Source organism: Microtus oregoni, unplaced genomic scaffold (assembly GCF_018167655.1).
Source record: "Microtus oregoni isolate MIOR12 unplaced genomic scaffold, Mior012 000004F_ref0000308, whole genome shotgun sequence".
NCBI classification, from domain to species: Eukaryota; Metazoa; Chordata; class Mammalia; order Rodentia; family Cricetidae; genus Microtus; species Microtus oregoni.
In genome coordinates this window covers 19677491-19703844 of record NW_024543063.1, presented here as the reverse complement: position 1 = coordinate 19703844, position 26354 = coordinate 19677491, and the positions used below count along the sequence as shown (strand labels likewise).

General features: G+C 35.8%; 1 protein-coding gene across 3 annotated transcripts in view; it reads left to right on the top strand.

Moving 5' to 3' along the window:
- The window catches only part of Cul3 (cullin 3), an 81909-nt gene that overhangs the window by 39140 nt on the left and 16415 nt on the right, over positions 1–26354 (top strand). For all 3 annotated transcript variants that reach the window (XM_041649836.1, XM_041649838.1, XM_041649837.1), the window contains 7 exons: positions 5009–5122; positions 16812–16972; positions 18217–18331; positions 19507–19735; positions 23070–23215; positions 24759–24935; positions 25957–26127. In XM_041649836.1, the coding sequence (XP_041505770.1) occupies positions 5009–5122; positions 16812–16972; positions 18217–18331; positions 19507–19735; positions 23070–23215; positions 24759–24935; positions 25957–26127 (1113 nt within the window). The remainder of the gene's footprint in view (positions 1–5008; positions 5123–16811; positions 16973–18216; positions 18332–19506; positions 19736–23069; positions 23216–24758; positions 24936–25956; positions 26128–26354) is intronic.

Here is a 26354-nt window from a genome sequence, read left to right as displayed (position 1 = left end):
GATGAACTTACTGAGTTTTCTTTCAGTGCTTGCTGTGTGCAGTCCTTTATTCTAGTACTGCCCCACAGCAGACTCTGGCCATTTGCCCTGCTGGTGGAAAAATAAAATAAGTAATGATTAACAATGTTACTACACAGATACACATTGCTATACTGTTCTCAATTTTTGTGTTAATTAAAAAAATAAGTCAGTTATTTATTAACTTATGTACATTTTAGTTTCTGTGCCAACTTATCCTCTTTTAAGAAATTGTTAATTTTTCATAAAGGTGCAATTTTCATCTTGCTTTTACTTTTTATTGCACGTCTGAATAAATGTCTTTTATTTCTTAAGGGTAGAAAGATTTCTGTAGGAAATTGTTAAAAGAATTTTCTCGTAGTATAGAGATAAATATGAATAGTATAACAGTTCTGTCTAAGTGACTTTATTTTTGTTAAGTTTTGTGTGTATGCCCAGGCTTTTAAAAATCATAGGACTTGGAAGAAAGATCAGGAATTAAGAGCACTTGCTGCTCCTGCAGAGGGCTTGTTTTGTTTCCCATCATGCACAACAGGAGACTCACAGTGAAGTTCTAGGATTCTCGGGTTTAAACTCCCTCTTTTGACCCCTATGGGAACCTTATGTGCATAATGCACTATATATATACCTGCAGACAACTATTCATACATATAAATAAGTCTTTAACAAATAAAACAATCAAAACTTTTAGTCTGATTTTTTTTTCTACCTGGTTAAAGCTAGCTATTTTTTTATTTAAAAAATAATTTTCATTTTCATAACCAACAACAGTTTCCCCTCCTTCTCTCCCAATCAACCCCTCCTGCACTCCTCAGAAAGAATAAGACCTCCCATGGGGAGTCAACAAAGTCTGGCATACCAAGTAGAGGCAGGACCAAGCCCCTCTCCCCAGAGCAAGGTATCCCTTCCTAGGGAATGGACTCCAAAAAACCAGTTGATGCACTAGGGATAAATCCTTGTTCCACTGCCCAGTGGCCCCACAAACTGTTCAAGCCACAGAACCCATATTCAGAGGGCCTAGTTTGGTCCTATGTTAGTGTCCCAGATGTTAGTTTAGAGTCAGTGAGCTTCCACTACCTCAGGTCAACTGTATCTCTTGGTTGTCCCATCGTGATCTTGACCCCTTTGCTCATATAACCTCTCCTCCCTCTCTTCAGTTGGACTCTGGGAGCTCCATCCAGTGCTTAGCTGTGGATCTGCTTCCATCAGTAAACTGACTGAAGGTTCTATGATGACAATTAAGGTGGTCATCAATCTGATTACAGGGGAAGGCTAGTTCAGGCACTCTCTCAACTATTGCTTAGAGTCTTGGCTGGGGTCATCCTTGTGGATTCCTGGGTATTCCCTAGCACCAGGTTTCTCCCTAATCCCATAAAGGCTCCTTATATCAAGATATCTCTTTCATTACTCCACCTCTTTGTCTCTCCTGCAACTCAACCATTCTGTTTCCTCATGTTTTCTCTCCCCTGCCCCCAGGAGATCTTATCTATTTTGCCTCCCAGGGGCATCCATGCATGTCTCTCTTAGGGTTCTTGTTACCTAGCTTCTTAGGAGTTGTAGATTGTAGCCTGTTTATCTTTTTCTTTATGTCTAATATGCACTTATGAGTATGTACGGTGTCTGTCTTACTGGGTCTGGGTTTTACCTCACAAAAGTTCACTATTAACTGATAGCACAGTTCTTTGGAAAATATTGTGTGCTGGTTAATGTATTTTTAATTTTGCACAGAGGCTGGTTGTCATAGTTTTCTGTTACTATAGTAAAACATCATGACCCAAACAACACATAGAAAGAAGGGTTTATTTGTGACTTACAGTTCCAGAGGTTTAGGGTCTACAATGATGGGACGGTATGGCAGCAGGCAGCAGACACAGAGGCAGGGATAACTGAGAGCTTGTATCTCAGACCCAAAACAGGAAGCTTTGAAAGAATTCATGAGAAACTACACCTGGCTTTTGAATTCTCACAGGTGTTCCCTGCAGCATACTCTCTTCAGCAAGGACCAAGTATTCAAATGCACAATTATGGAGGACATCACCACCACACTGATATAGATTGTAAACATTATATTATGTGAAATATTTGTTGATACTTTAAAGTATATAAATTAGCACATTTTAGAGAACATATTTTATAATATTAACTTATTTGATTGGTCAGTTTTGTCATTCATTCAACAAATGTGTTGAGTACATTTAGAAATAATTTTCTGATTAGAAATACAGTCTCAAACTGGAGTAATTTAATACAGTTCACATTAACTAAATTTTAGTAGTTACAAAAGTTCAGTTCTCAATATAATTGGCTAGATGTTTTAGTATTTGGAATACAAGACTTTTCATGTGTAGCTGTCTTTGGGATTTAGGATTCTATGTCTCTGTCTCCTCCCAGTGCTTGGGTCCCAGTTGTTTACTACCACACCTGCCCTGCATTGTCAGGTTCTCATTTAATTACTTCTCAAAACTTAATAAAATGGAGTAGTACTTTCTCCAAAACTTAGTGGTCCAGTGAAGTATATGGAGCTTACCGAAAGCATTTGTAAATGGGAATGTTTCAACTTCTGCGTGTGTGTTCTGTACCCTAATATTTGCAACTGACAAGCCCTACACTTAATCACTTAATACTTCAATATGTAGATTGAAATTATATATCTACCCATTAGTATAATTTTACAGTTATATCAACTTTATGTAAAAGTATTTGATTAACAGCTCTATCAGCTAATGTGCGTGCGTGCGTGCGTGCGTGTGTGTGTGTGTGTGTGTGTATCTTTTGGTATAATCAGTATACTTATGAAACAACTTCAGAGGTTATACCTTAAAATTAAGGTGCTCAGTCTTAAAAGCCAAAATATATCATATTCTGGGTTTATGATATAGGTTAGTAGTTTTCATACTACTCATAGGGTAGGTTATATGTATGATCTCACAATTAAAATCTGATAACTTATATTTCTCTAGCATTTAATAAAATGGAGTAGTACTTTCTGTCAAGTCAGTCTGAGTTCAGTATCTAGGACCTACTTATATAGAGCCAATTTTCACAGGTTATTGTGTGGCCTTTACATGAACAGGGTGTAATTCACACTCCCATACATATAGACACATCTATGCATGCATGCGTGTGCATGCATGTAAACACACAAAATAAATAAATGTTAGTTCAAAAGTTAAAAAAAAAATCAGGCACAATTTTCTTGGTTTTAACTTAGTGTGTTGTATGTTAAAGGCGTTCTGTTTTTTTGATCTTTAACTGACTTAGTAATTGATTTCTTATGGAATGACATTTTATTCGCATACATTTAAAACTCAGTTTTATAGATATGTATATCTTGATTCATTAATTAGTATGTTTCAAAAGTGTACCAAGGCTTGAGATTCTCCCTAACTTAACAAGGTTTGACATATGTTTGGTGTTATAGACTTGGTTAAGTTGGAATTAATGAGAATTGAGTTGGACCATGGAAGACTTTTGAGTCTGAATATTTGTAGAGGTGTGCAGCATAGTACTCATTTCTTGTCCTCTAGGATTGGTTCCAGGTCCCCATAGCAACCAGACTCAATAAGTGTTCAGTTAGTTCTCATGTGTAAAATCTGCATGTACTTCTGTCCAGCTCATACTCCTGTACTTGAACTCATCTCTGAATAACATATAGCAAATATAGTACAAATGTTATAAAAAGGTTTTTAATGCTGTGTTTGCTTGGAGATGATGACAAGAGCAAAAGGTGTATTTATTTTCAGTAGGAAACAGGCTTTTTCTCCCAAATAGTTTTGATTGATTGTTGTTTGAATATGTGGATGTGGAACACATGGATATGAAAGTCCAACTGTAATTTCAAAGAATTACATGAAGAGTCTGTCTTCCTGGCAAATAATCTTTCCATTGGGCTGAGAGCACAACAGGAAACTTAGGGAAGGTAGTAACAAGCTTGTAGATAGGAAAGACTTCTAAGGGTGAGTGGTCTATTGGGGTTGGATTAAGAAGGCATATCAGACATGAGGAAACGTCATGAAAATGTTTAACTTGTTGAAAGTGACTCACAGTTAATAGGATCTTTTCTATACCAGGCACTGTACTATTTGTGATAGAGGAACAGCTAAAAAGAGACATTCTTCTACTATGGAGGCATTTAGATTTTAGTGGAAGAAGCAATAAATAAATATATAATGTAGTCAGATAGCAGTGAGTAGTAGGAAGAAAAATGTAAGCAGAAGGTAAAGAAGTAGAAAGCTGGAAATAGAATGTAATATACAGAGATAGAAATAGAGTATGTATTTATAGAGAGATTTGAAATAGTGTAGGTGGGGAGAGGGAGAGAGAGAAGAAGAGGTCAAGAAAGACTGGAGGTGAAATTTAAGTAGAAGAAATTGAAGTGATTTGAATGGGATTTGAGTGAGCAGCACAATGGCCAGTCATGGTTGCTGCTGGAGGTTTGCATTTGTTGTGTTTAGAGAATTATAGGCACTGTTCTCTGTACCTTAGATGTTGTCCTTTCAGTCTTGCAAGAGGATACTATTTTATATGTCAGAATATCAAGTTTCGTAGGTGAAATAACGTTTCCAAAGTCACAGAGCTCCTCAGAGACCTAGGATTGCATGCACTCAGGCAACTATCCTCCATATCCGTGGTCTTCAGCTTCATCCCTGGGGATTATGTACAAGGACATTGGGCCTGGTAGCCTGGAGCCAAGAACAAAGCCTTACTCACTGTAAGGTTTTGGGATTTTATTTTACATTGTTAAGCCACTGGGTATTTTGAAATACCTAGGAGTTTGCTTTTGATTCTAGAATTTAAGAGAGAAATCTGGATTTTATGAGCATATTTGGTAGTCTGCTGTGTGTTATAGATTAACTTCTGCCTGGCCTATAACTTAATATTTTGATTTAAAGCTAAGGATTCTACTTGATTACTTTATTGAACAAATAATACATGCATGTATATGTATGAGTATTTATGTGCATAAACTAATGAATTGTTCTGTTAATAGGTACGAGAAGATGTACTAAATTCATTGAATAACAACTTTCTTCAAACATTAAATCAAGCTTGGAATGATCATCAAACAGCCATGGTGATGATTAGAGATATACTAATGTATATGGTAAGTACAGGTTTTTTGTGTTTCCTTTAAAAAGAAATCAACATTTCAAAAGAGTGACTTTCTGTCAGTTTTAGTTGGATACTGGCTACATCTTTGTAGATTGTTTGTTTTTGTTTTGTTTCTTTTGGTTTTTTAAAAGATTCTATGTATGAGTGTCTTGCCTGCATGCTTGTATCAGCACCACTTCCCGCAGTGCCCTTTAGAGGTCAGAGGAGGGAGGACATTGTATCCCCAGTAACTAGAGTCACAGGTATCTGTGAACCACCATGTGGATAATATGAACTGAACTCAGTTCATCTGCAAGAACAGCAAGTGCTCTTTACCATTAAGCCATCTCTCCAGACCCAGGTTTAGTTTCTTAAGTAAAAATACTTCCTTTGTAAAAGTCACCCTCAACCTGTGTAAATAAAGTGTAGATCATTCACATTCATTTAATTACTAGAATAAAAGGCTGAAAAGACATGATTTTAAAAATTGTTTTAATGGGCTGGAGAGATGAAACAGCTCAGTGGTAAAACACTTGCCAAGCAAGTAAGAGAGCTGGGGTTAAGATCCCCAGAACCCACACCTAGTGGCTCATCTGTATTTTCAGCCTTGAAAGGGGGAGTTAAGGGTCCCCAGAGTAATCTGACTCACTAGATTAGCTGTGCTATCTGTATTGGCAAATTCTGGGTTTGGTTGAGAGACTCTGCCTCCAGAAGAATGAGGAGGAAGTCATATGCCCCTGCATTCACAAGTAGTAGCATGCATAAGAAAAGAAGAAAAATTAAACCAAGCATTTAGTGCTTGTGCTTCAAAATAAAAAATACTAAAAACCCTTATTTAATATGTCTTTCTGAGGTAAAGGTAGTTACAGCATGAGTTAAAAGCTGAATTTCTAAGCTTATGAAACCTAACTGTAAATATTTTCAGCAACAAAAATGTTTTATTAATACAGTTTCTCATAGTTATATTCTTTATAGCTGCCATTCTTCTGTAAATTCGTGCCGTTGTATTACTGCAGTCAGTCTTGTTTTAGGATATGAGCTTCATTGGATATATAATCTGTTTCACTTGATATTTTTGTTTTTCAATTTTTATCAGTCAAGAAAAAGATGTTTAGTGAGATGGCTTTAACTTGAATTTTATTCTCTTGCTTTCCCCTGCCTCTTTCATTCAGTTTTTGATTTGGTTTGGTAATGTTTTAGTTTGGTTTGGTTTGGTTTGGTTTTTTGAGATAGGGTTTTTCTTTGTAGCCCTGGCTGTCCTGGAACTCACTGTGTAGACCAGGCTGACCTCAAACTTAGCCTCCCAAGTACTTACATTAAAGCCATGCATCCAGCTTCTGATTTTACTCTCAATTAAAAAAAAAAATACTTGTAGCCAAGTGGTGGTGGCACACACCTTTAATCTCAGCACTCAGGAGGCAGAGGCAGGTGGATCTCTGTGAGTTTGAGGTCAGCCTGGTCTACCCAAGAGCTAGTTCCAGGACAGGCTCCAAAATCACAGAGAAACCCTGTCTCAAAAAACCAAAAAACACAAAACAAAACTTGTAAGCTTGGATGAATCTAAATTATTTCAGTTTAATTTGTTGCATCACTGCAAAGTTATTAAGTCTTAATGACTTGTTATCTGTTTCTTTTGTTCTTTGCTTATGTGCATAAGTATTTTGCCTGCATGCATGTCTGTACACCATATACATGCAGTGTCTGTGGAAACCAGAAAAGAGCATTGAATCCTGTGGAACAGGAATTACAGTTGTAAACTACAGTGTGAGTGCTGGGAATTGAATCTAGGTCCTTTGAAGAGGAGCCAGTGCTCTTAACTACTGAGCTATCTTTCCAGCCCTGCATCAGTGTTTATGTTGGAGAACTGGACATAGTGACTTTTACTCTCTTCAGTTTTCAGTTCTTTAGTTGCAGTAACAAAAGCTTGTCATAGTTTCCTTCACTTAATGGAATAACATGACGTTCAGAAAGTATTTACAATGAGAACAAGCAACTAGAGCCTTTTCTGCTGAGTGAATTCAAACAAGCCTTTACCCCTGATTTTTTGAGTGTCTAGTGGCAAAAGCGTGAGGGAGAGGCCACCTAATTTTCCTGGGATGGAATAAAAGGTCTACCAAAGTAACCGCTTTTTGAGCATTGTTTTGTCAGGTTATGGATCTACCTTGTGTTAACAGTTTTAGGATAAATGAGATAACACATGAAAACAAATATCTCATGTACTAGTGTAAAGGAAGCTTGCTACTCTTGTTCTCTTTGCAGTTTTAACAGGACTGAGCCTTTAAATTCTATACCAGCTGCTAACCATTATAAAGTCACTTGGAATTGAAATTTTGTTACTATTTGAAAATATATGTGTACTCATTCTAAAACAGTTTCATTTCTGTTTCCAAATTAATGGAATCTCAAGGTTTGTATGTGGCTCTGCTTCTTATATGACCATGTCAAACAGTTTTATTACTTCTTGTCATGTTACTCATGTCTAAACTGAAAAATCATCATCTGGGTAGTGATAGAGCTTATATGAACCATTTATGTAAAGCATGGCCATAGTAATAAGTGCAGTAAAAATTAGCTAGTATTAGTATTTCTAGTTCCTTAATGTTTTTGTTAACCCATATGGTAGGTAGCACAGTGATGGGATAGATCCAGTAACTATCTTACCTTTTCCTGTGCTCTACTGGAGGAAACTTCATACTGGGTGGGTCAGTGTCAGGATTTGTTCACTGTCACAGGCCTCCTGGCAGCCCTTTTACTGTCTGGTGAAAGTACTCTCCTGACTATAGCTCTTATTTTTTCTTGCTCAGCCCTCTGACTTCCCTCATGGTAAAGGACTTAACTATCTCCATCTCAGAAAAGCAGAAGTAGCAGTAGGACTTGTGTGCACTTCTTTTTTTTCCCCACCTGCGTTAATGCAGAAAGACATTTACTTCCAACATGGGTCAGGTTTTTTGTTTGTTTTTTGTTTTTAACCCGTGTTAGGAACCATATTACCTACTAACTGGTATGTACCCTTAAGAGTTTGGGAGTTACTGATGTTTTTGTTTTTAGTTGGTCTTACCAGCACTGGCCATGTTCAAACCATTCATGCTCAAGATAAAATTCAACTAGATTTTTCTTTTTTCTTTTTTTAATTAAAAATTTCCGCCTCCTCCCCGCCTCCCATTTCCCTCTCCCTCCCCTCACTCCTCTCCCCCTCCCTCTCCAGTCCAAAGAGCAGTCAGGGTTCCCTGCCCTGTGGGAAGTCCAAGGTCCTCCCCCCTCCATCCTGGTCTAGAAAGGTGAGCATCCAAACAGGCTAGGCTCCCACAAAGCCAGAACATGAAGTAGGATCAAAACCCAGTGCCATTGTCCTTGGCTTCTCAGCCAGCTCTCCTTGTCTGCCATGTTCAGAGTCCGGTTTTACTCCATGCTTTTTCAGTCCCAGTCCAGCTGGCCTCAACTAGATTTTTCTGATGGAACATCATCTCCCCAGCTTTTACCCATCTCTCAGGTAGATGTCTCATTAGCATATGTGGAAATGGGCTCTTTTTTTTTTTTAATGCCCACTCTAAACACATCCCAGTTAAGAATCTACCTCAGTTTTGTTCTGTTTTGTCTTTGCTGGGATCATCATGGAGGGAGGAGGTATACATCTCTGAATACAGAGAGCACTGCACATTCTCCTTTGTTACTTTTTAGCAACACTTGGCACAGCTAACTGCACTTTTCTTTTACTATATTAATATAGGCCCTGGATCTGTGACAAAGCACTATGTGTCTCCTGCCTTCTGCTTTTTCGTTCTCGGCTACTGCCCCTCCTGCACATCCTCCTTTTCCTCCTCTGTAAATCAAAGGATCTTTGGGCTTTTGGTATTTCTTCTTATACTGCACTACTCACTCTTACAGCTCTTTGTAATGTACATGATTCCCAAATTGTATGTATAACACTATTCTCAGAGGTTTGGCTTACGTCGTCTGTTTAGTTGATGACACCCTTCATTGTCTACAAGACATTCAAACTTGGCATCTCCAAATGAACTCATATTTGTCATTCTAGTTGCCCATTCAGAAACCTAACACTTCTTTAATGTCTTTTCCCTACGTCTCCCATGGCTAGAATCTGATTTCTTCTTATGTTTTTATCTATTGACCAAAACTGATCGTCTTACATTTTTTTCTCAAAATTGGTGTAATTAGTCTTAGAAGTAAGTGTGTGTGTACTAGTCCTAAAGCATCCACTAGGCACTATTCTGTCCCACAAATATTCCTTTGTTGTATGTTTGCTCAGTTTGTTTTGTTTTTGTTGTTTTCTCCATAGAACAAAAATCATATCACTTAAGTTCTCTGAGAATTCTCATAATCCTCCGTTTTGAAAAAGTCTGACCTTGTTCTGACTTAAAGTTTTGAAATTTCTTGTCAAAGCTGGTGTGGAATTAGTGGTGACCCGCCTATAATACCTGCCTTTGGAAGGCAAAGTCAAAAGGATCAGAAGTTAAAGGTTATTTTATGCTACAAAATTTGTTAGAAGCCAAACTAAGCTAGCTATATGAGACCCCGTCTCAAGGAAAATGGCGAGTTCTTATTAGTGGTCTCTGATGGGTTATGCCCTATTGGTTGAAAGTATGCTCTTTTTGTACTCAGAACTGTTGTTTAGAAACATTCATAGTAGTCACGGTGTACTGAAATTTGGAGCTGTTACTTAGTATAAGAAGTATTTGAATAAAAGAATTACTTGTTGATCTGAAAACTGAGTTAATAAGTGGAGGTTGTGGATAGGGTGCTGACTAATGCAGTATGGAAATTATAGACAGCATTGATTGTGTCTGGTAGGTCAGAGTGCGACAGTCAGGTTTCATGTATGGAATCGCTGTATTATTTTAAACTTAGGGATTGTTTATTTTAAAATTTTACATTTAATTTGGAGCCATTGAAAGCAAATCTTCAGAAAAGGTGGACTAACGGTATTGTATGACTTACCTACTAGGCTGCACTGAGGTCAGGGACATGAATGCCTGTATAGCCATTGTGTCATAAACCTAGTGTAGCTCCTTGTGCAAACTAGACACATACAAGCAGTATATATTATATGCTCTTTTTGAATTCACTGCCTTTTCAAAATTCTTATTAAAGTCTTACTTTAGATTCAGAAAGATTTAGCTTCATTCCATAGCCAGATTTTCGTTTTATCTTTATGTCCTTCATTTTCCTGTTTCATGTTTTTTAAATATATGTACTGTTCTGGTTTTAGCTAAAATATACCAGAAATGAGTTTTGTTTGTGTGCCACTACCACCTGGCTCAGAAATGACATTTTTAGACTAAGAAAAATGTATATGTGTTGAAATGAAGTAATTTTAATATGTATTTTTTATATTTTTATTTTTGAGAATTTTATACAATATATTTTGATCATATTCATCCCCTTCCTCAACCCCTCCTAAATTCTCCCCCACTTCCCTACCCTCCCAACTTCATGTTCTCGTTATGTATCAAGTTTGGTCTGTGTTGGCCAAGTACTCCTGGGTGTGAGTAGTTGTGAATATACCAGGTGTTTGTGAATCCATAGTAGTACTAAGGATGACTTGAGTTTTCCTCTCCTACCAGCCATCAAATACCAGAGCTCCCCAGTTGGGATGGGATTTGATCCTCTTCTCTGAGCTGAGAATTTTCTTTTTTTTCTTTTTTTCTGGTTTTAGCTTTTTCAGGTCTTGTGCATATTGTCACATTTGACATCCATCTTTGTTGTATCTGGAAACCAGTTTCCTTGAAGTCATTTGCCACCTTTGACTGTTAAAATCTTTCCACCTCCTCTTTCACATAGGTCCTTCAGCCTTTGCAGGGAGGAGTCAGATTTGTACTGCCTATTTGGCAGGTGAAGGCATTAGAGTTTGTAACTGCTTTAGTTTAAATTTGCTTCTTGTTTTGTTGGGGTTTTTTGTTGTTGTTGCTTATTTTAGATTTATTTTTCTGTGTGCATTTGCCTGCATGTATATATTTGTACCTGCTGCTCTTGGAGATCAGAAGAAAGTATCAGGTGACCTGTAGCTGGAGTTAGAGTTTGCTATGAGCATGTAAGTTCTTTCATGCTGAACTTACACTCCAGCTCCAGTCACTGTTTCCTTATGTGTATACTAGAAGATACAAATACTTGGGGCTAATTGGGAGCCTTTCATTTTCAGTCTGAATTACCCAGAAAACTAATGACTGGAATGGCCAACTGCTCCTGGGTATGGGCCTTTCCCTTGAGTGTGGTTGATATACCCAAGTAACACTCGATTGGAAAAAACTGATTTCCCTTTTCCTAGTAGGTATCAATTGGAAATAGCTTTGCTAGAGGTGGCACTTTGTGTGTACCCTTCTCAGTTCAGTACTGGGATTTTGTCTGGTTTGAAGCTCTATGAGAGCTTTGTCCTTATAGCACAAATTTCTTGATGAAGCACATGGAATAGAGCTTACTTTGGAGTGGAGTGTTGCCAATTATGTGGGAAGTTTGAAACAGTGAGAAAGTGCTTAATGATGAATTAAGAGAGTCTTGGCTTTGGTTCCTACTTTGTCATTAATTTATTTACTTAACCCTCTGGGTGAGATTTATTGTATAAGACCCCTGGTGCTTTTTGGGAACCAGAGAATTCTTAGTGCATGGCTGAAATTCCTGGATCCTCTCCTAGGATATGTGTGTTTATGTACCTACCACACAAGACTTTTTTTTCATGGCGGGGGGCGCAAAACCATCTGTCGAATCTGTTTAAGGATGTGTTGGTTAGATCATTAAAATTTCAGGGTTTTTTCCAACTGTAAAACTTGGAACTATTTTAATATCGAAAGTGAAAAGCAAGATATATCTGGGAAATGGGGAAAAGGAAGAAAACAGGGAGCATGGATAGATTTGTATTAAGTGGATCACAATTTCTTTAGGAACTCTTAAAGGAGATTGATAGCAGCCTTGTGTAACAACATCTACTCAATGATAAATAGATAAGTGATCTATTTAATGATAGCTGACAGCACTTTTCATAGTCCATAGTGTGGGCCAGGCACCATTTTAAGCACTATGATTTAGTCTTCCCAGTGTATGCTTTATCATTGTTTTTAAGTAGTCATAGCATTAAAAGTAGTTAAGCAATAAAAATAAAATACTTGCCTGGGTATATGACAGTAAACATCTCTTACTATACAGATCTCCAGCCTTTAATTTATATATCTGGCAAACACCATCCTGTAAAATTCTTGCAAAGCTAGAACTCTTTACCCGTTAATAACCTTTCCAGTCCCCAATTCTGATTTTTGCATTAGTGAATTTGATTGCTGTGTGTACCACGTGTAAGTGGAGCAATACAGTATTTGGTTTTGTGGGGTTTTTTTTCTCTACTTAATACCTGCTCCTATATGCTATCCCCTACCCCAAAAGTATGAATAATACTCTATTTTATATATGCACCATATTTTGTTTGTCCCATCCACTCATGACTGGAAATTGCTCCTGTGAACATTGGAATGCACACCCCTCTAGGACCCTGCTTGCTGTATTTTGGGTGTGTACAAAGCACAACTGCTCGTCATCAGCTAACTCTGATTTTAGTCTTTTGACAGATGTTGATACTATTTTCTACTGCATCCTGACCACCACTTAATGTTTGTTATTTACTTGTTGCTCTTGTTTTGTTCTGTTTGAGTTCTCATTCATTCAGTCATTCAGTCATCCATCCATCCATTCATCCATTGATTTGGTTTTGGGGAACAGAATTTCTCTCTCTAGCCCTGGCTGTCCTAGAATTTAAAAGCTGACCTCAAACTCAAGAGATTTGCCTGCCTCTGCCTCCTGAGTGTCGGGATTCAAGGTGTGTACCACCAAACCTGGCTTAGTTTTTATTAGAGGTTTTTTTATTTTTAAATTTGAAGGCAAAAAATGGTAGCTTTAGCAGTTCTTTCTATTGTCAGTATTGCAATTGGTTGCCATTTAAGGTAAATGCTATGGATAAAAACAGATGTAAAGGTCAGTTTATTAAGTGGCAGAAACAGGACTGATTGAAGGAAGTACTTTATGCTCCTTGAATCTGTGCTTCTTTTTGCCTGCAAGGATGTCTGTGCCTTATATTTATATAGTGTCTGCCAAGGCCAGAAGAGGGTATCAGATCCCCAGGAGTAGAGTTACAGACCATTGTGAGCCACCATGTGGGTGTTGGGAATTGAACCTGGATTCTCAGGAAAAGCAGCCAGTGATGTTAACCACTGAACCATCTCCCTGGTTCCTAACCTCCGAATTATGTCACTTGTCTTCTGAACTACATGGAGATTATTTCCTAATGTTTTAACTTTTTCCTCTTGCTCATTGATTATAAAATTTTACAGTAGAGAACTATGCATTTTTAATATGATTTGGTACAATTTTACAGCTTTACACAAATATGGTTTTTATTTATTTTATATTTTCGTAGACAATTCCTGAATTGTCTACTGCATCCTGACCACCACTTAATGTTTGTTATTTACTTGTTGCTCTTGTTTTGTTCTGTTTGAGTTCTCATTCATTCATTCAGTCATCCATCCATCCATCCATCCATTGATTTGGTTTTAGGGAACAGAATTTCTCTCTCTAGCCCTGGCTAGACCTCAAACTCAAGAGATCTGCCTGCCTCTGCCTCCTGAGTGTTGGGATTCAAGGTGTGTACCACCAAACCCGGCTTTAGTTTTTATTTTATTAAAGGTTTTTTATTTTTAAATTTGAAGGCAAAAAATGGGGTACACGATTTTTTTCTCTTAACAACTAGAATGTTATTTATTTAAATTTTTTCACATTCTTGTGATTTTGAGCCTACTCCTCAGTGGTTTAGTGAAACATCCTCTGCTTTTCTACTAAGTTTATTAGTGTTCACTCGGAAGTGTACGGCTTACTATTTAAACTTTACCTATGTACAAAATTATATGCTTGGTTCATTTTGTAATATATTAGCTTAATTAGACTTCTTTTTCTGATCCTGTAAAAGAACCTTTTTTGTGTTCTGCCTTTTTACTGTTGTTTCTGTCTTCATTGTGTTAGGCTTTTTTAACCTCTCTTTCATGGCTTGAAAGGAACCTTGTTAGAAAATAACTTCTATTACTTTTTGTCAGATTTCCTTCTGATTAAGCTATGAGGCTTCTTCAAACATGTTCTGACAGACTAGTTATTGAATACTTAGTTTGGGGGTATTTTGAAAGTGTGATTTGAAGTGTTTGTTTACTAGCAGAATAAATACTTAGTATTTGTAAAGTTTTTTCCCTCTTGTAAGAAATGAATGAAAACATTGTTATAGATACTCATGTGAGAAATTGAGTTTAATTAACCTGCTTGACCACATCAACTTTCACAGAGAATTAGAGCGTTTGTAACTTTGGCCATAATTGAGGTCAGCCAGGAAGGTGTAGGTGAGCAGCACATGACTACTCTGGCTCTTTAGAGTGTTGTTAAGTTGTGAAAGGTGTGGAACTGTTGCTCTTTAAGAAGTCAGATGTTTCATAAAGACTTACCATGTACAAAACTGAGTTTTCTGGCTTGCATATAACCCAAGTTTGTTAGAATTTGTGTCCTAAATATTCTACTGAATTCTTTTATTTGGCACTTTAAGTAATTTTTTTTAACATGTACTTATTTTGTGCATATACAGAGGGCAGAGGAAAACTTGAAGGGGCGGGGTCTCTTTCTCTTTCTTATGTGTGTTGTCCTGGGAGTGGAACTCTGGGCTATTAGTCTTGGCAGCAAGCAAGTTTGCAGACTGAGCTAACTCCAGGACCCCACCTTTTGTTTTAAGATGGCTAGCTTCTCTTTGTATAGGCCAGATTGACCTAGAACATTAAATTCTTCTTCCTTAGCCTCGGTTTATGGGTGTATGCCACCACCCCCTTGACCTGTTTAATTTTTAAAAGCAAACATTGTTTAAAATGAACACTAGATGGGAATATTAGAACTGAAATTTCCCTCCTTTTGCACAGTGATTACTTCATGAGCCTGTAGCCACTTACTCTAACTTGCTTTTCTGTAGCGTGGCTTTTAATACCATTTCTCGAGTAGTAAAACTATTTGGACCATGTACCAGAGGTATTCCTTGACTCTGTAGGGTCACTCTCTTAAAAACTACTTTAGCATAGTGTGCTTTGGCACCTCTAGGCATGCTTTTGTATTCTGAGTTTGATCTTTTATATCCTAGTATACAGGTGTCTTGGTACATTTGAGGCATCAGAAAGAAAAGGATGAATTTTGCTAAAATGGTAGAAGCTTTATTATCTGTGGATAGAGCCAAGTATCTTTTTAACTCTTATCTGTTGGAAATAATAGGGACCCCTCAACCTTAATTAGATATTGGAGGGAGGAATTTAGCATGAAGATCACCTGGCTAAAGATATAGATAGACTGCATCTCTCTACCTAACTCCTACAGATCTGCCTATCATAATTGGTATTTTTAAACAAGTAGTGCTTTCTTAAAAACTTGTTAGCCAGTCTTTATAGTTGTTCTTAGCAAGGTCTGAAAAACTATTCTTTTTAAGATAATGTATTATAGATGGTGTGTTTACAGTTTGGTTTATGAAGTGAACTATGAGTAAAATCAGTGACAGGATCTGACTTCCTACCAGCTCTGTGAAAGAACAGACATGGGATGGTACCCATTGTTTAATTCTCCCCTTTCCCCTATGATCTGCCTCCCCAGACTGGGAAGGTTCATGTCTACTATAGACTGCTTAGGCTAGGAGTAACATCTAGGGGAGAACTACAAATAGATTTAAAATGCGGTTTATCTCTGTGCTGATGAAATGCTTTATTTATGGAACTTTAAGATACCTTTCAGAATATTTTTTATTTAAAATGTCTGGGGTTTGGATTTTGAAAGACAAGTTAAAAGCAGCAATTTTGTGAATTTTGTTTACATTTTTTGCAGTCGATTGTTACCAATGTTGGGCTTAAACATAACTGTCTAATCCTGAGTTTACAGCATTTAAAATTAGTCCTTAATGTATTATATGTCTTTTGGAAATTTTTTTTTAAGTCCTAGCCCCTTTTAAGTATAAGCAGTCTTTTGAAATTACATGGAAATATCTGCAAAAACAAAGAACTCTTGGAGGGATTTAAATTATTAGAACTACATTATTACTGTATTATATAAAATCAACAGTGTAGTAACAAAGGGAGATTCTTCTTGGAATAAGTTGTGAAAACGTTCTTGCCCACCCCCAGGCTGAATTCCTTCTCAGTGCTAATAAGCAGTAAAGAAAACACTTGGCATTGCCACTCAGCAAAGATTTCAGTGTGTCTTATCCTACTGTCTACTCTTTTGCTTGAAGATCTTGTGAACTAGTTTAACACATGTATATCTTTGATACATGTTCCAAGTTGCAACTTTTGTCTAAAAAATAATTATTTGCACATCAACCTTTTGCTATAAATGAATATTAATTTTACATATATATGCTTAAGCTTCTGGGGTATTCTTTATAGTTTCATTGGTTCTCTGGCATGTCTCCTTATAATAATTGTTTAATACTCCCCAGGCTTATAATTTTGCCCATTTTTGCTGTATAGTAGAAAAAAGTTATTTTAAATTTGTTTTAATAATCATGAATTGTAAAGATTTACTTTTACATAACTTGAGATACTAGAAATTAAAAAGTACTTGGAATAATTTTTGTTGTAGGTTCTTATTTTATATTTGCACCAATTTTGCTTAACATTATTTTGTTTTTATTTTTACTACAGGACCGTGTGTATGTACAACAAAATAATGTAGAAAATGTCTACAATTTGGGATTAATAATTTTTCGAGATCAAGTTGTACGTTATGGGTGTATTAGGGATCATCTTCGGCAAACTTTATTGGATATGATTGCCAGAGAGCGGAAAGGAGAAGTTGTAGACAGGTATTTCCTTACTTTTGGTTTTTTAGTGTTTATATCTTAATGTCTTAATTTCACTGAAACAATTAAAAACTTCAATTTTCAGTACTTATTAAAAGCTTCAAAGACTTTCACTGTTTTAAGTTACCTAGAGTTAAAACATCTTAAGCTTCTTAGATTGTTTTTTCTTTTTTAAGGACACTTTCTAAATTTTTTTCTCCTTCCTCTTTATTTATATATGTGTACACACACAGACACACTTCATTTTCTTTGCATTCCTGGGAATTGAACCTAGGACCTCACTCATGCCAATGCTGCATCTGTAGCCTGCCCCTCAGTAGTATGGTCTTATTGTGGACACAGACCAGTAGTGAACTTTTCAACACAGGTGTTTCCTCTCCAGGCTCCCCAGAAGCCTAAACTGTAGGCACATGCATTGTGCTTTGGTAAGCTTTTGACTCTTTTTTTCTTTTAAAGAAAAATACTGCGTGTAGCCTAAAACATCCCAGAACCATTTCCATGTCTTCCACTATCACGTTTCTCGCCATTACAGTACCATTTTTGTGATGGTGCTGCTGGAGTTTAAAACAAGTGGGATTCCTTCTCTTTGGTGTCAGAGGAGTGAGCTAGTGAAGTTCTTACTGATTGAACTTGGTGTTTAATCAGGATTGCCCAAAAGCAATTTATTAAAAAAATGTTGTGTTGTCATGATTTTATTTGTAGGTTGTCCTGCTGTCTGGCTTACTAACTTAACCTGTTTACCTTTTTATTTCCAGTTGTATCCCATTAAATTACCCTGTTTTTTTAAGTAAATAGAATTTTTTTTTCTTAAGCATATTTTCTTAAAAATTTTTGTGAGACAAGAATAATTTGATAAAGAGCTTCATAATCAAGATGGACTTTGACTAAAATTATTCAAAATCTATTCTCCTTTTTTTGTTTTTGTGTGTGTGTGTTGTTGTTGTTGTTGTTGTTTATTTTTTCAAGACAGGGTTTCTTTGTAGCTTTGGAGCCTGTCCTGGAACTCACTCTGTAGACCAGCCTGGCCTCGAACTCACAGAGATCCGCCTGCCTCTGCCTCCCGAGTGCTGGGATTAAAGGTGTGCACCACAACCACCCGGCTCCATATCTATTCTTAATAAATGAGTTTTCTCTGGAAAACTGTTTCCTTTGCTAAAAACTAAATGTTATAAAGGTATTTCTCAACTTTTATATATTTTACGCCTTTAATATATTTGATTATCAATTAATTAAATTTCTTTTGACAGAGGAGCAATAAGAAATGCTTGCCAGATGTTAATGATTTTAGGTCTTGAAGGAAGATCAGTCTATGAGGAAGATTTTGAAGCTCCTTTTTTGGAAATGTCTGCAGAATTTTTTCAGGTAATCAATAGCTAGAACTCCTATGATGATCATAACATTGTTCAATGAAGTTAATTAGTCTGAACATTTTGACTTGTTTCAGCTAGAACCCATTGCAGGGGATGATACAAATAAAAAACAAAACTAAAAACCTTTTTAGAACCCCTACTTCATGTTTCTACGCATCAGTGAACTGCTTATTAATAATAATAAAAAAAATTTCACTTTAAAATTGTATGGTTAAAAAAACCCTAAGTGTAAGGGCTTGAGAGATGACTCAGAGGTTAAGAGCACTGGCTACTTACTCTTTCAGAGGTCCTGAGTTCAATTCCCAGCAACCACATGGTGCCTCACAACCATCTGTAACAAAATCTGGTGCCCTCTTCTGGCCTGCAGGTATACATGTAGGCATAACACTATATACATGGTAAAGAAATAAATTTTAAAGAATACAAAAAACTCATCTCCAAAAATATACTGAAGTGCCATGCATATGTGTCTATTACAAGTTTGCTTAAAAGCACACGTGCACTGTTTATTATGGTTGGAGATGGTCCAACCAAGATTTTTGCTAATATTAAAGTCTGTTCTTAGGAACTTGATATTAAAGACTAAAACTATTTTTGATAGGTAGAGAATGTTACAAATTTTTTATATAGCATGTATGAGCATGTCTTACTATGTAATTCTTAAATATATCAGTTAATGTTACTATCAGGTACATTAAAATCTTGGGATGACACTACTGACTCTGAAATCAGTAAGATTAGTGTTTGATAGACAGAATTAATAGTTATTTACATGTTCTTTTCTTCAAATTGCATATATATGTGCTTTAAGCCTGGGAGTGGGGTGGCAGGAGAACTTCAGTTACAGTGGTGTATCATATCAGCCTATGACACAAATATTTGTAGTTACAGCTTACAGTAATAATGGAAGAAGTCCAGCTGCTGACTTGGGTCAGATGCTTCAATTTGTATCGAGTACATGAGCAGATCTTTAAAACAATGTTTACAGATAATGTGTTAATTTAGTTTTATGTAAATAAATGCTTTAAAGCCTAATTTAGTAAGAAACTGAATGAAATGTCTTCAGCTGTTACACTACTTGGTATGTTCTACTGTAAATACTATAGAGACCCTGTTTGAATAAAAACAACTTTTTTCTGTTATGCTTTTTAAAATTCTTAATTGCAGATGGAAAGCCAGAAATTTTTAGCAGAAAATAGTGCTTCGGTGTATATAAAGAAAGTAGAAGCTAGAATTAATGAGGAAATAGAGCGGGTGATGCACTGCCTTGACAAATCTACTGAAGAGCCCATTGTCAAGGTGGTTGAGAGGGAACTCATTTCCAAGCACATGAAGACTATTGTAGAAATGGAGAATTCTGGGCTAGTACATATGTTGAAAAACGGAAAGACAGAAGGTAAGTGTCGTCAGTTAAAATAAATCTTTATTCTTTCCCATCAGTCTTTTAATTCTAACTTACGAATGTCAGTTTTCAAAAAGCTATGTTTTATAGTAATAATTTGCCCCAGTTGGCACTAGGGTGGGGTTAATGACAGATCTTTACATTGTGTTATACATGAAAATGTTAATATAGTTCTTGAATTTGGTGGCATTTTTATTTTGGTGGCATTTTCCCATGCTTTTTACAGTTTGTTTCCTCATTTCTTTTCTCTAGTACAAAAGATTAAGAAGTTTAATATTTAACTACAGGCCAGTGGCTTCCTCCTTCATATATGTATTTTCCTAAATGCCAGTTAGTGTGAGTGCTTTCTAGTCTCGCAGACGTTCATACAAGGTGGTTGTGTCTGTTTTTGTCCGTCTGCCTGCCTTCGTCTATGTTTGTGTGTCCTTGTGGTTCTGCATTAGAATATTTAGAAAACCCTAGTAGGCAAGTAAAAAATGTTAGCATTTTCTGAGATAATACATTAACTATAGCAGTCATATTGTTAATTTTAGTTTGCTGTTTTTGCCTTGAAAGGTTATGAAAATGATTGGTGTTGTATAAGAAGTTCTTGGTTCTAGTGCTTTGGTTTGAAGCTTGCATTTTACATGAGAGTGGTGATTTTTTTTTTAATAGCCGTCAATGTTTTCCTGCTTCTGTAATTTAAAAAAAAATCACTGCATTTTAGCTGCTTACTATTAGTAAAAGGAGTCATACTGCCTGTTTGTATGAACTAGATAAGGAATGGGAAAAGTATATTGTTTTGCTTTTTAAAAACAATTATCAAAAAATAAGACCTAGAAGGGGTAAAGTTAGAAAAATACTAGCAGGAAAAGAGAATTTATCCTCTTAATCTCTAATGGAATCCTTGGCTTATATTTTCATTTATAGTTTTAAATATGTGGTAGATTAAAAGAAAAACCTATATGCAAAGTTGTTTTTATTAACAAGGGTGCTTTATTTTTTTCTCATAAATCTTTTTTGAGAAAACAAGTTGTCTAGTTTATTTGCCATGTCTAGATTCTAAAATACAACACTCTTGGATACTTGTCTAAGTCAGATGATAACATTTTTTCAGAAACATTTCTACTGAATTTATTTGTTGTGTGTATATATACATGTGCGGAAGTCGAGAGAACAACTTGTGGAAGTTGGTCCTCCTTCCATCATGTCATCATGTGAGCCCTGGGAATTGAATTCAGGTCATCAGCTTGGGCAGCAGGTGTTTTTAACCCCTGAGCTGTCTGCAGGGCTCCTAACAAGCCTCTTGCAAAGGTATAGGTAACAGGTATTTTAGACTATGTGCTGCTACTTTGAAAAGGTAACCACTGACAATGAAACCCAAGAAAAGAGCCTGGCTGTTTGTATAAGCTATGTTTATGGAAATTGAGTTTAGGGCCTGGGAAGTGTTTGAAATTTCTGGACATGCTTGAATGACAGTATTTCTTTAAGCTTCATGGAGACATGTGTTGTGAATGTGGTAGGTATACCCATTCTGGCAAGCACTCTAAGTAGTAGAATAGCTGTTTTGTTTTGCTCTGATTAGTTCTTCGTGTTGTTAGCAGGTAGCTAACCTGTGATTTTAAATTTGTCTTTAATAACTTCCTTGCCCTTCCACCAGAAGCTTAATCAAAGAATGTGTTAATTGTGGTGGCCTTGCTCATCAGCAGTTGTTGTCAGACACAATTTCATTATTCTTATAAATCAGAGTGAAAGAATAGTTCGCTTACTGTGAGTGGAAAATAAATGAACATTAATGATTAGATACATACAGCAGTATGAAAATTCAAATGGTATTGTATTCTTGACTTATTTTTAATTAAGTATAGAGAAATGACACAATTTTTGAATGTCAAACTTTCGATTACTTGTTCACATTGTCTAATATCCCATATATTTAATTACACTGAATCAAGCAGTGTAGTAAAATTATTGATTAATATACTGCTTAAATGTACAAATAAGTAAATTTTAAAACATAGGAACAAAATAGACTTTAGAAAGAGTTTGCTACAGGTATTTGGCATGCAGAGCTTGGTGTAGTTTGTAAATTATTATTGTACGCTATAATGACTTTAATATGGAAAATTTTGGTTATAATATATTAAACAAACACATAATTTGCCATATATAGGTTACCCTGGGAATGTATTACAAATAAGAACATGTGTTAATATAAGTTGAGATTAAGTCAGTGAGTCAAATATTAGTGACCTATGTAAGAGACACCAACTTTAATTTAAGGTACTAATTGGTTTATAAATAAGGCCCAAGGTAGACAATTATGGTTTAAAAATAAAGACATAGCAGAATGAGAATAATAATATGCTAGGATTATATAAATTTTCAATATTCATGAAACTATTTGAACAATCATTCATGCTTTTCTCTGTGAATGCTTGCTTACTGTGATGACAAAACTGATTTTGTGTCAAATATCTTATGACCTATTAGCCTATAATATGTATTGTCTAGTGCTGAATAAAAGATGGTAGACCAGCAATGACCTAAAAATTGCCATTCTGACACAATTTCCGAAAGTTTCTGACAGTAAATATTTTTTCTATTATCGTAAATTTCTGACATTACAGTTTCCCTATAAGCGGCTCTTTGGAGCAACACAGGGCATATGGAAGAAACTTATTTAAAATCTGCATTTGGTGGTGCTGAAAATGCTATAAAAAAAAAAGTGGTGAAGACCAAAGTCTAAAATTAAGCAGTGCAGTGTGGTATACCCAGTATTTAAAGTAGAAATATAGACAGTGTCATTGGGAAATAACTACTAATTGCCCAGAATTACTCAGAGTAAGAATATTTTTAAAAAATGAATACTTAAAGTTTTATGCAAAATTTACTATGAGATACTGTGTACTTTTAAGTCTTATTTTAATAACATTTTATTTATTGTAATGGTTGTCAGTTCAGATGTAAGATATTAATTGGTTTTAGATTTCTTCCTAGTGACTTCTGGTTACAGCTTTTAGTAGATATTTGCAGCATCTGTTGTTTCTACAATAGAGTAACAGAATGGATTGTGTACAGGTTCAAATATCTGTCACTTTGGTGGCATAGTTTATGCTGTTTGAGTTCCTTCTGTATAAGTGAAAATATGCCAAGATACTTTTATTGGTGCTTTCATCACATCTAGTCGAGCACTGTAGCTCACAAAATTGTAGCTTTCAACTAACCAGCACCTTTTATTTTCGTGTGGGCAGCAAATGATAATAATTGATAAGTAAACTTTCTTGAACAGATCCACATTTTTACCTTAATCTTTAATGTAACCAGTCTGTTTATTTTCTAATTCTAGATCTTGCTTGCATGTACAAATTATTTAGTCGTGTGCCAAATGGTTTGAAGACAATGTGTGAGTGTATGAGTTCTTACTTGAGGGAACAAGGAAAAGCCCTTGTTTCCGAGGAAGGCGAAGGGAAGAATCCTGTTGACTATATCCAGGTAGATAAAAGTTTTGCATTCATGATAAACATTTAGCAAGTACTTTATGGATCACTTTTGCTAAGTGTATGTATTATATATCTGAGCTAAGTATTTTAAAATATTTCAAGGTGTTCATTACATATGTAAGGGAACTGGACTCAGCTACTGTTTTTTGTTGATTTTTAGTAACCTAGTCAAGATTTGTTTAATCTGAATAACAAAAAGTATACTATTTTTGTATGTTAGTGTTGAAATACAGGAAAAGACGTTGTTTTTTTCTATTTTTTTTTTACTGTTTTTATTAAGGTACACATTTTCCCCACTCCCGTTCTTTCCTTCCTCCCCTCTTCCCTTCCACCCACCCCCACCCCCCACGCTCCCAATTTACTCAGGAGATCTTGTCTTTTTCTCCTTCCTAAATGGATCCATGTATGTCTCTCTTAGGGTCCTTTTTGTTGTCTAGGTTCTCTGGGGTTGTGGACTGTAGGCTGGTTATCCTTTGCTTTATGTCTAATATCTGCTTATGAGTGAGTACATATTATATTTGTCTTTCTGGGCCTGGGTTACCTCACTCAGTATGGTTTTTTTTTCCTAGTTCTGTCCATTTGCCTGCAAATTTCAAGATGTCATTATTTTTTACTGCTAAGTAGTACTCTATTGTGTAAATGTACCACATTTTCCTTATCCATTCTTTGGTTGAGGGGCATCTAGGTTGTTTCCAAGTTCTGGCTATGACTAATAATGCTGCTATGAATATAGTTGAGCAAATGGACTTTAAAGAATTGCTCACCATCCTTAGTCATCAGGGAAATGCAAATCAAAACTACTCTGAGATAACTATCTTACACTGGTCAGAATGGCCAAGATCAAAAACACCAATGATAGCTTATATTGGAGAGGATGCAGAGTAAGAGGAATATTCCTCCATTGCTGGTGTGAGTGCAAACTTGTACAGCCACTTTGGAAATCAGTATAGCCGTTTCTCAAAAAATTAGGAATCAATCTTTCTCAAGACCCAGCAATAACAAGTTGTGTTTTAAATGCTTAAATCTCAAAATGTTTTTAAACAGTACTTTGACTAAATTGTACTCTAAGTTGTTTTAATATGAATAATCAGTGTTTTTTTAAAACTAATACTCTTTGGCTACCCCATTTGGTTCAGATAAGAGGGTGAGGAGAAACAGTAGCAGTGGTTTTTTTGTTGGTTGTAAAATGTTTATATTTCATTTATTTTTGTGTGGAGGGGGCAGGAGATGCATATACATGTGTGTGCCATGTACAAGTCAGAGGACAGAGTCGTTTCTCTCTTATCCTCTTTGTCCAAAAAGTACATATACCCGCTGAGCCATCTTTGGACCCTGTTTGATTTTGATATATTACACGTATGTGAAAGGTAGAATGCTTACCATCACTAACATTAGAACTTAGAAACTAACTGGAAAATAATAATAGTCTATAAAATTAACATTAAACTCATAATTACCAACAAAGTTATTTTACTTACAAGTATTTTACTTAGAACATTTTTATAATATTTCATAAATTTGTTTTTATTTGTAAGGGCTTATTGGATCTGAAGAGTAGGTTTGATCGCTTCCTCCAAGAATCCTTCAATAATGACCGGCTCTTTAAACAGACTATTGCTGGGGACTTCGAGTATTTCCTAAACCTCAACTCCAGGTCTCCTGAATACCTCTCATTATTTATTGATGATAAGCTGAAAAAGGGAGTCAAAGGGGTAAGTAGTAATATATTGGAAAATGCAGGTTTTACTTCCTGATCTAAAGTTCAGAAATAAAATTAAGTTTTACAGATAAAAATGAAGCACGGGTCTTTACTGTGCTTATATGCTATGGTCTTCTAGACAGACAATTCTGTTTAAAGTCTTAGACATGCCAAAGGTTGCTTACCATTTCACATACACATTTCTTACATAGTTTTTCTTTTTAAAAATTGCCCTAAAAGTAAAAGTACAAATACCACAGTAATTTTAAAATGATTGCCTTTGTAGCTAAGAAACTAGTTGCGCGAGGGATGACAAAACTGGAAAACTTGACAGCAGTTGTAGATTGTTGCTTTTATCTGGTTCTGGGTGTAGGATATCAAGTAGGGCTTGGTTTTTGAGGAATTTGAAGGCGTACTTGGAAGACCAGTTCTCTGGAATATTTTGAAAGTTCCACATACTGAAGCATAATTTTAAGTTTCATCTCTGGGACCTTGGGAACCATAAAAAATCAAATTAAGCTATTTTAAACCTCATCTTAGAAATTCTGAGACAAAAGAAAAAGGCAGCAAATGGCTGAAGATTAAGGGAGGCTACTGCTAAGTTAGAAAACAAACCTACCGTCTGCAAAGAATTCACATCCATTCTAATCTCTTTTCCAAAAACACAAGCATAATACAACCCACTACTTATTTACTTTCCTTTATTTAAGAGATAAAGCAAAAAGGCCCCTTTTAAGGATTTAACAAAAATTTATCCAGATGTCTACCAATTTTGAGGTTTTTAGTGAAGTCTTAAAAAATCTCTAATGGCCATGTAAATTTCTGCAGAAAATTTTAATGTATCCTTTGTTAATGAAATTTCATCTGTTCTTAGTCCAGCCCTGTAATAATTGATGTCCCATCTGAGTAGTCTCTACTCTTTAAATACATTAGAGTGTATAGGAATGAATGAAGTAGAGCACATTCTCAAATTATGTCCTTTCCCTTAACTATGGTAGTTTTTAAACTAAATTGTCTTTTGATTACTTTTGCAGCTAACAGAACAAGAAGTAGAAACAATATTGGATAAGGCTATGGTCCTTTTTAGGTTTATGCAAGAAAAGGATGTTTTTGAACGTTATTATAAACAGCACCTGGCAAGGAGACTGCTCACAAATAAAAGTGTTTCTGATGATTCTGAAAAAAATATGATTTCTAAATTAAAGGTAAGCTTTATTTTAAAATGAATGTAGTATGCCTAGCTAATGTTAATAGTGTGGTTGGTTGAACACAGCAACATCAACATATAGTTAGAAATTGTTTGATTTTGAATGTTTACTTCCAAACTGATTCAGGGTAGTCTGGTTTTGAATGTGGGGTGGGGCAGAGGGTGCTTTGCTTTCACTTGTTCAAAGTACAGAACATCAAAGTTCTCAAGTTCTGTTGCATAGAG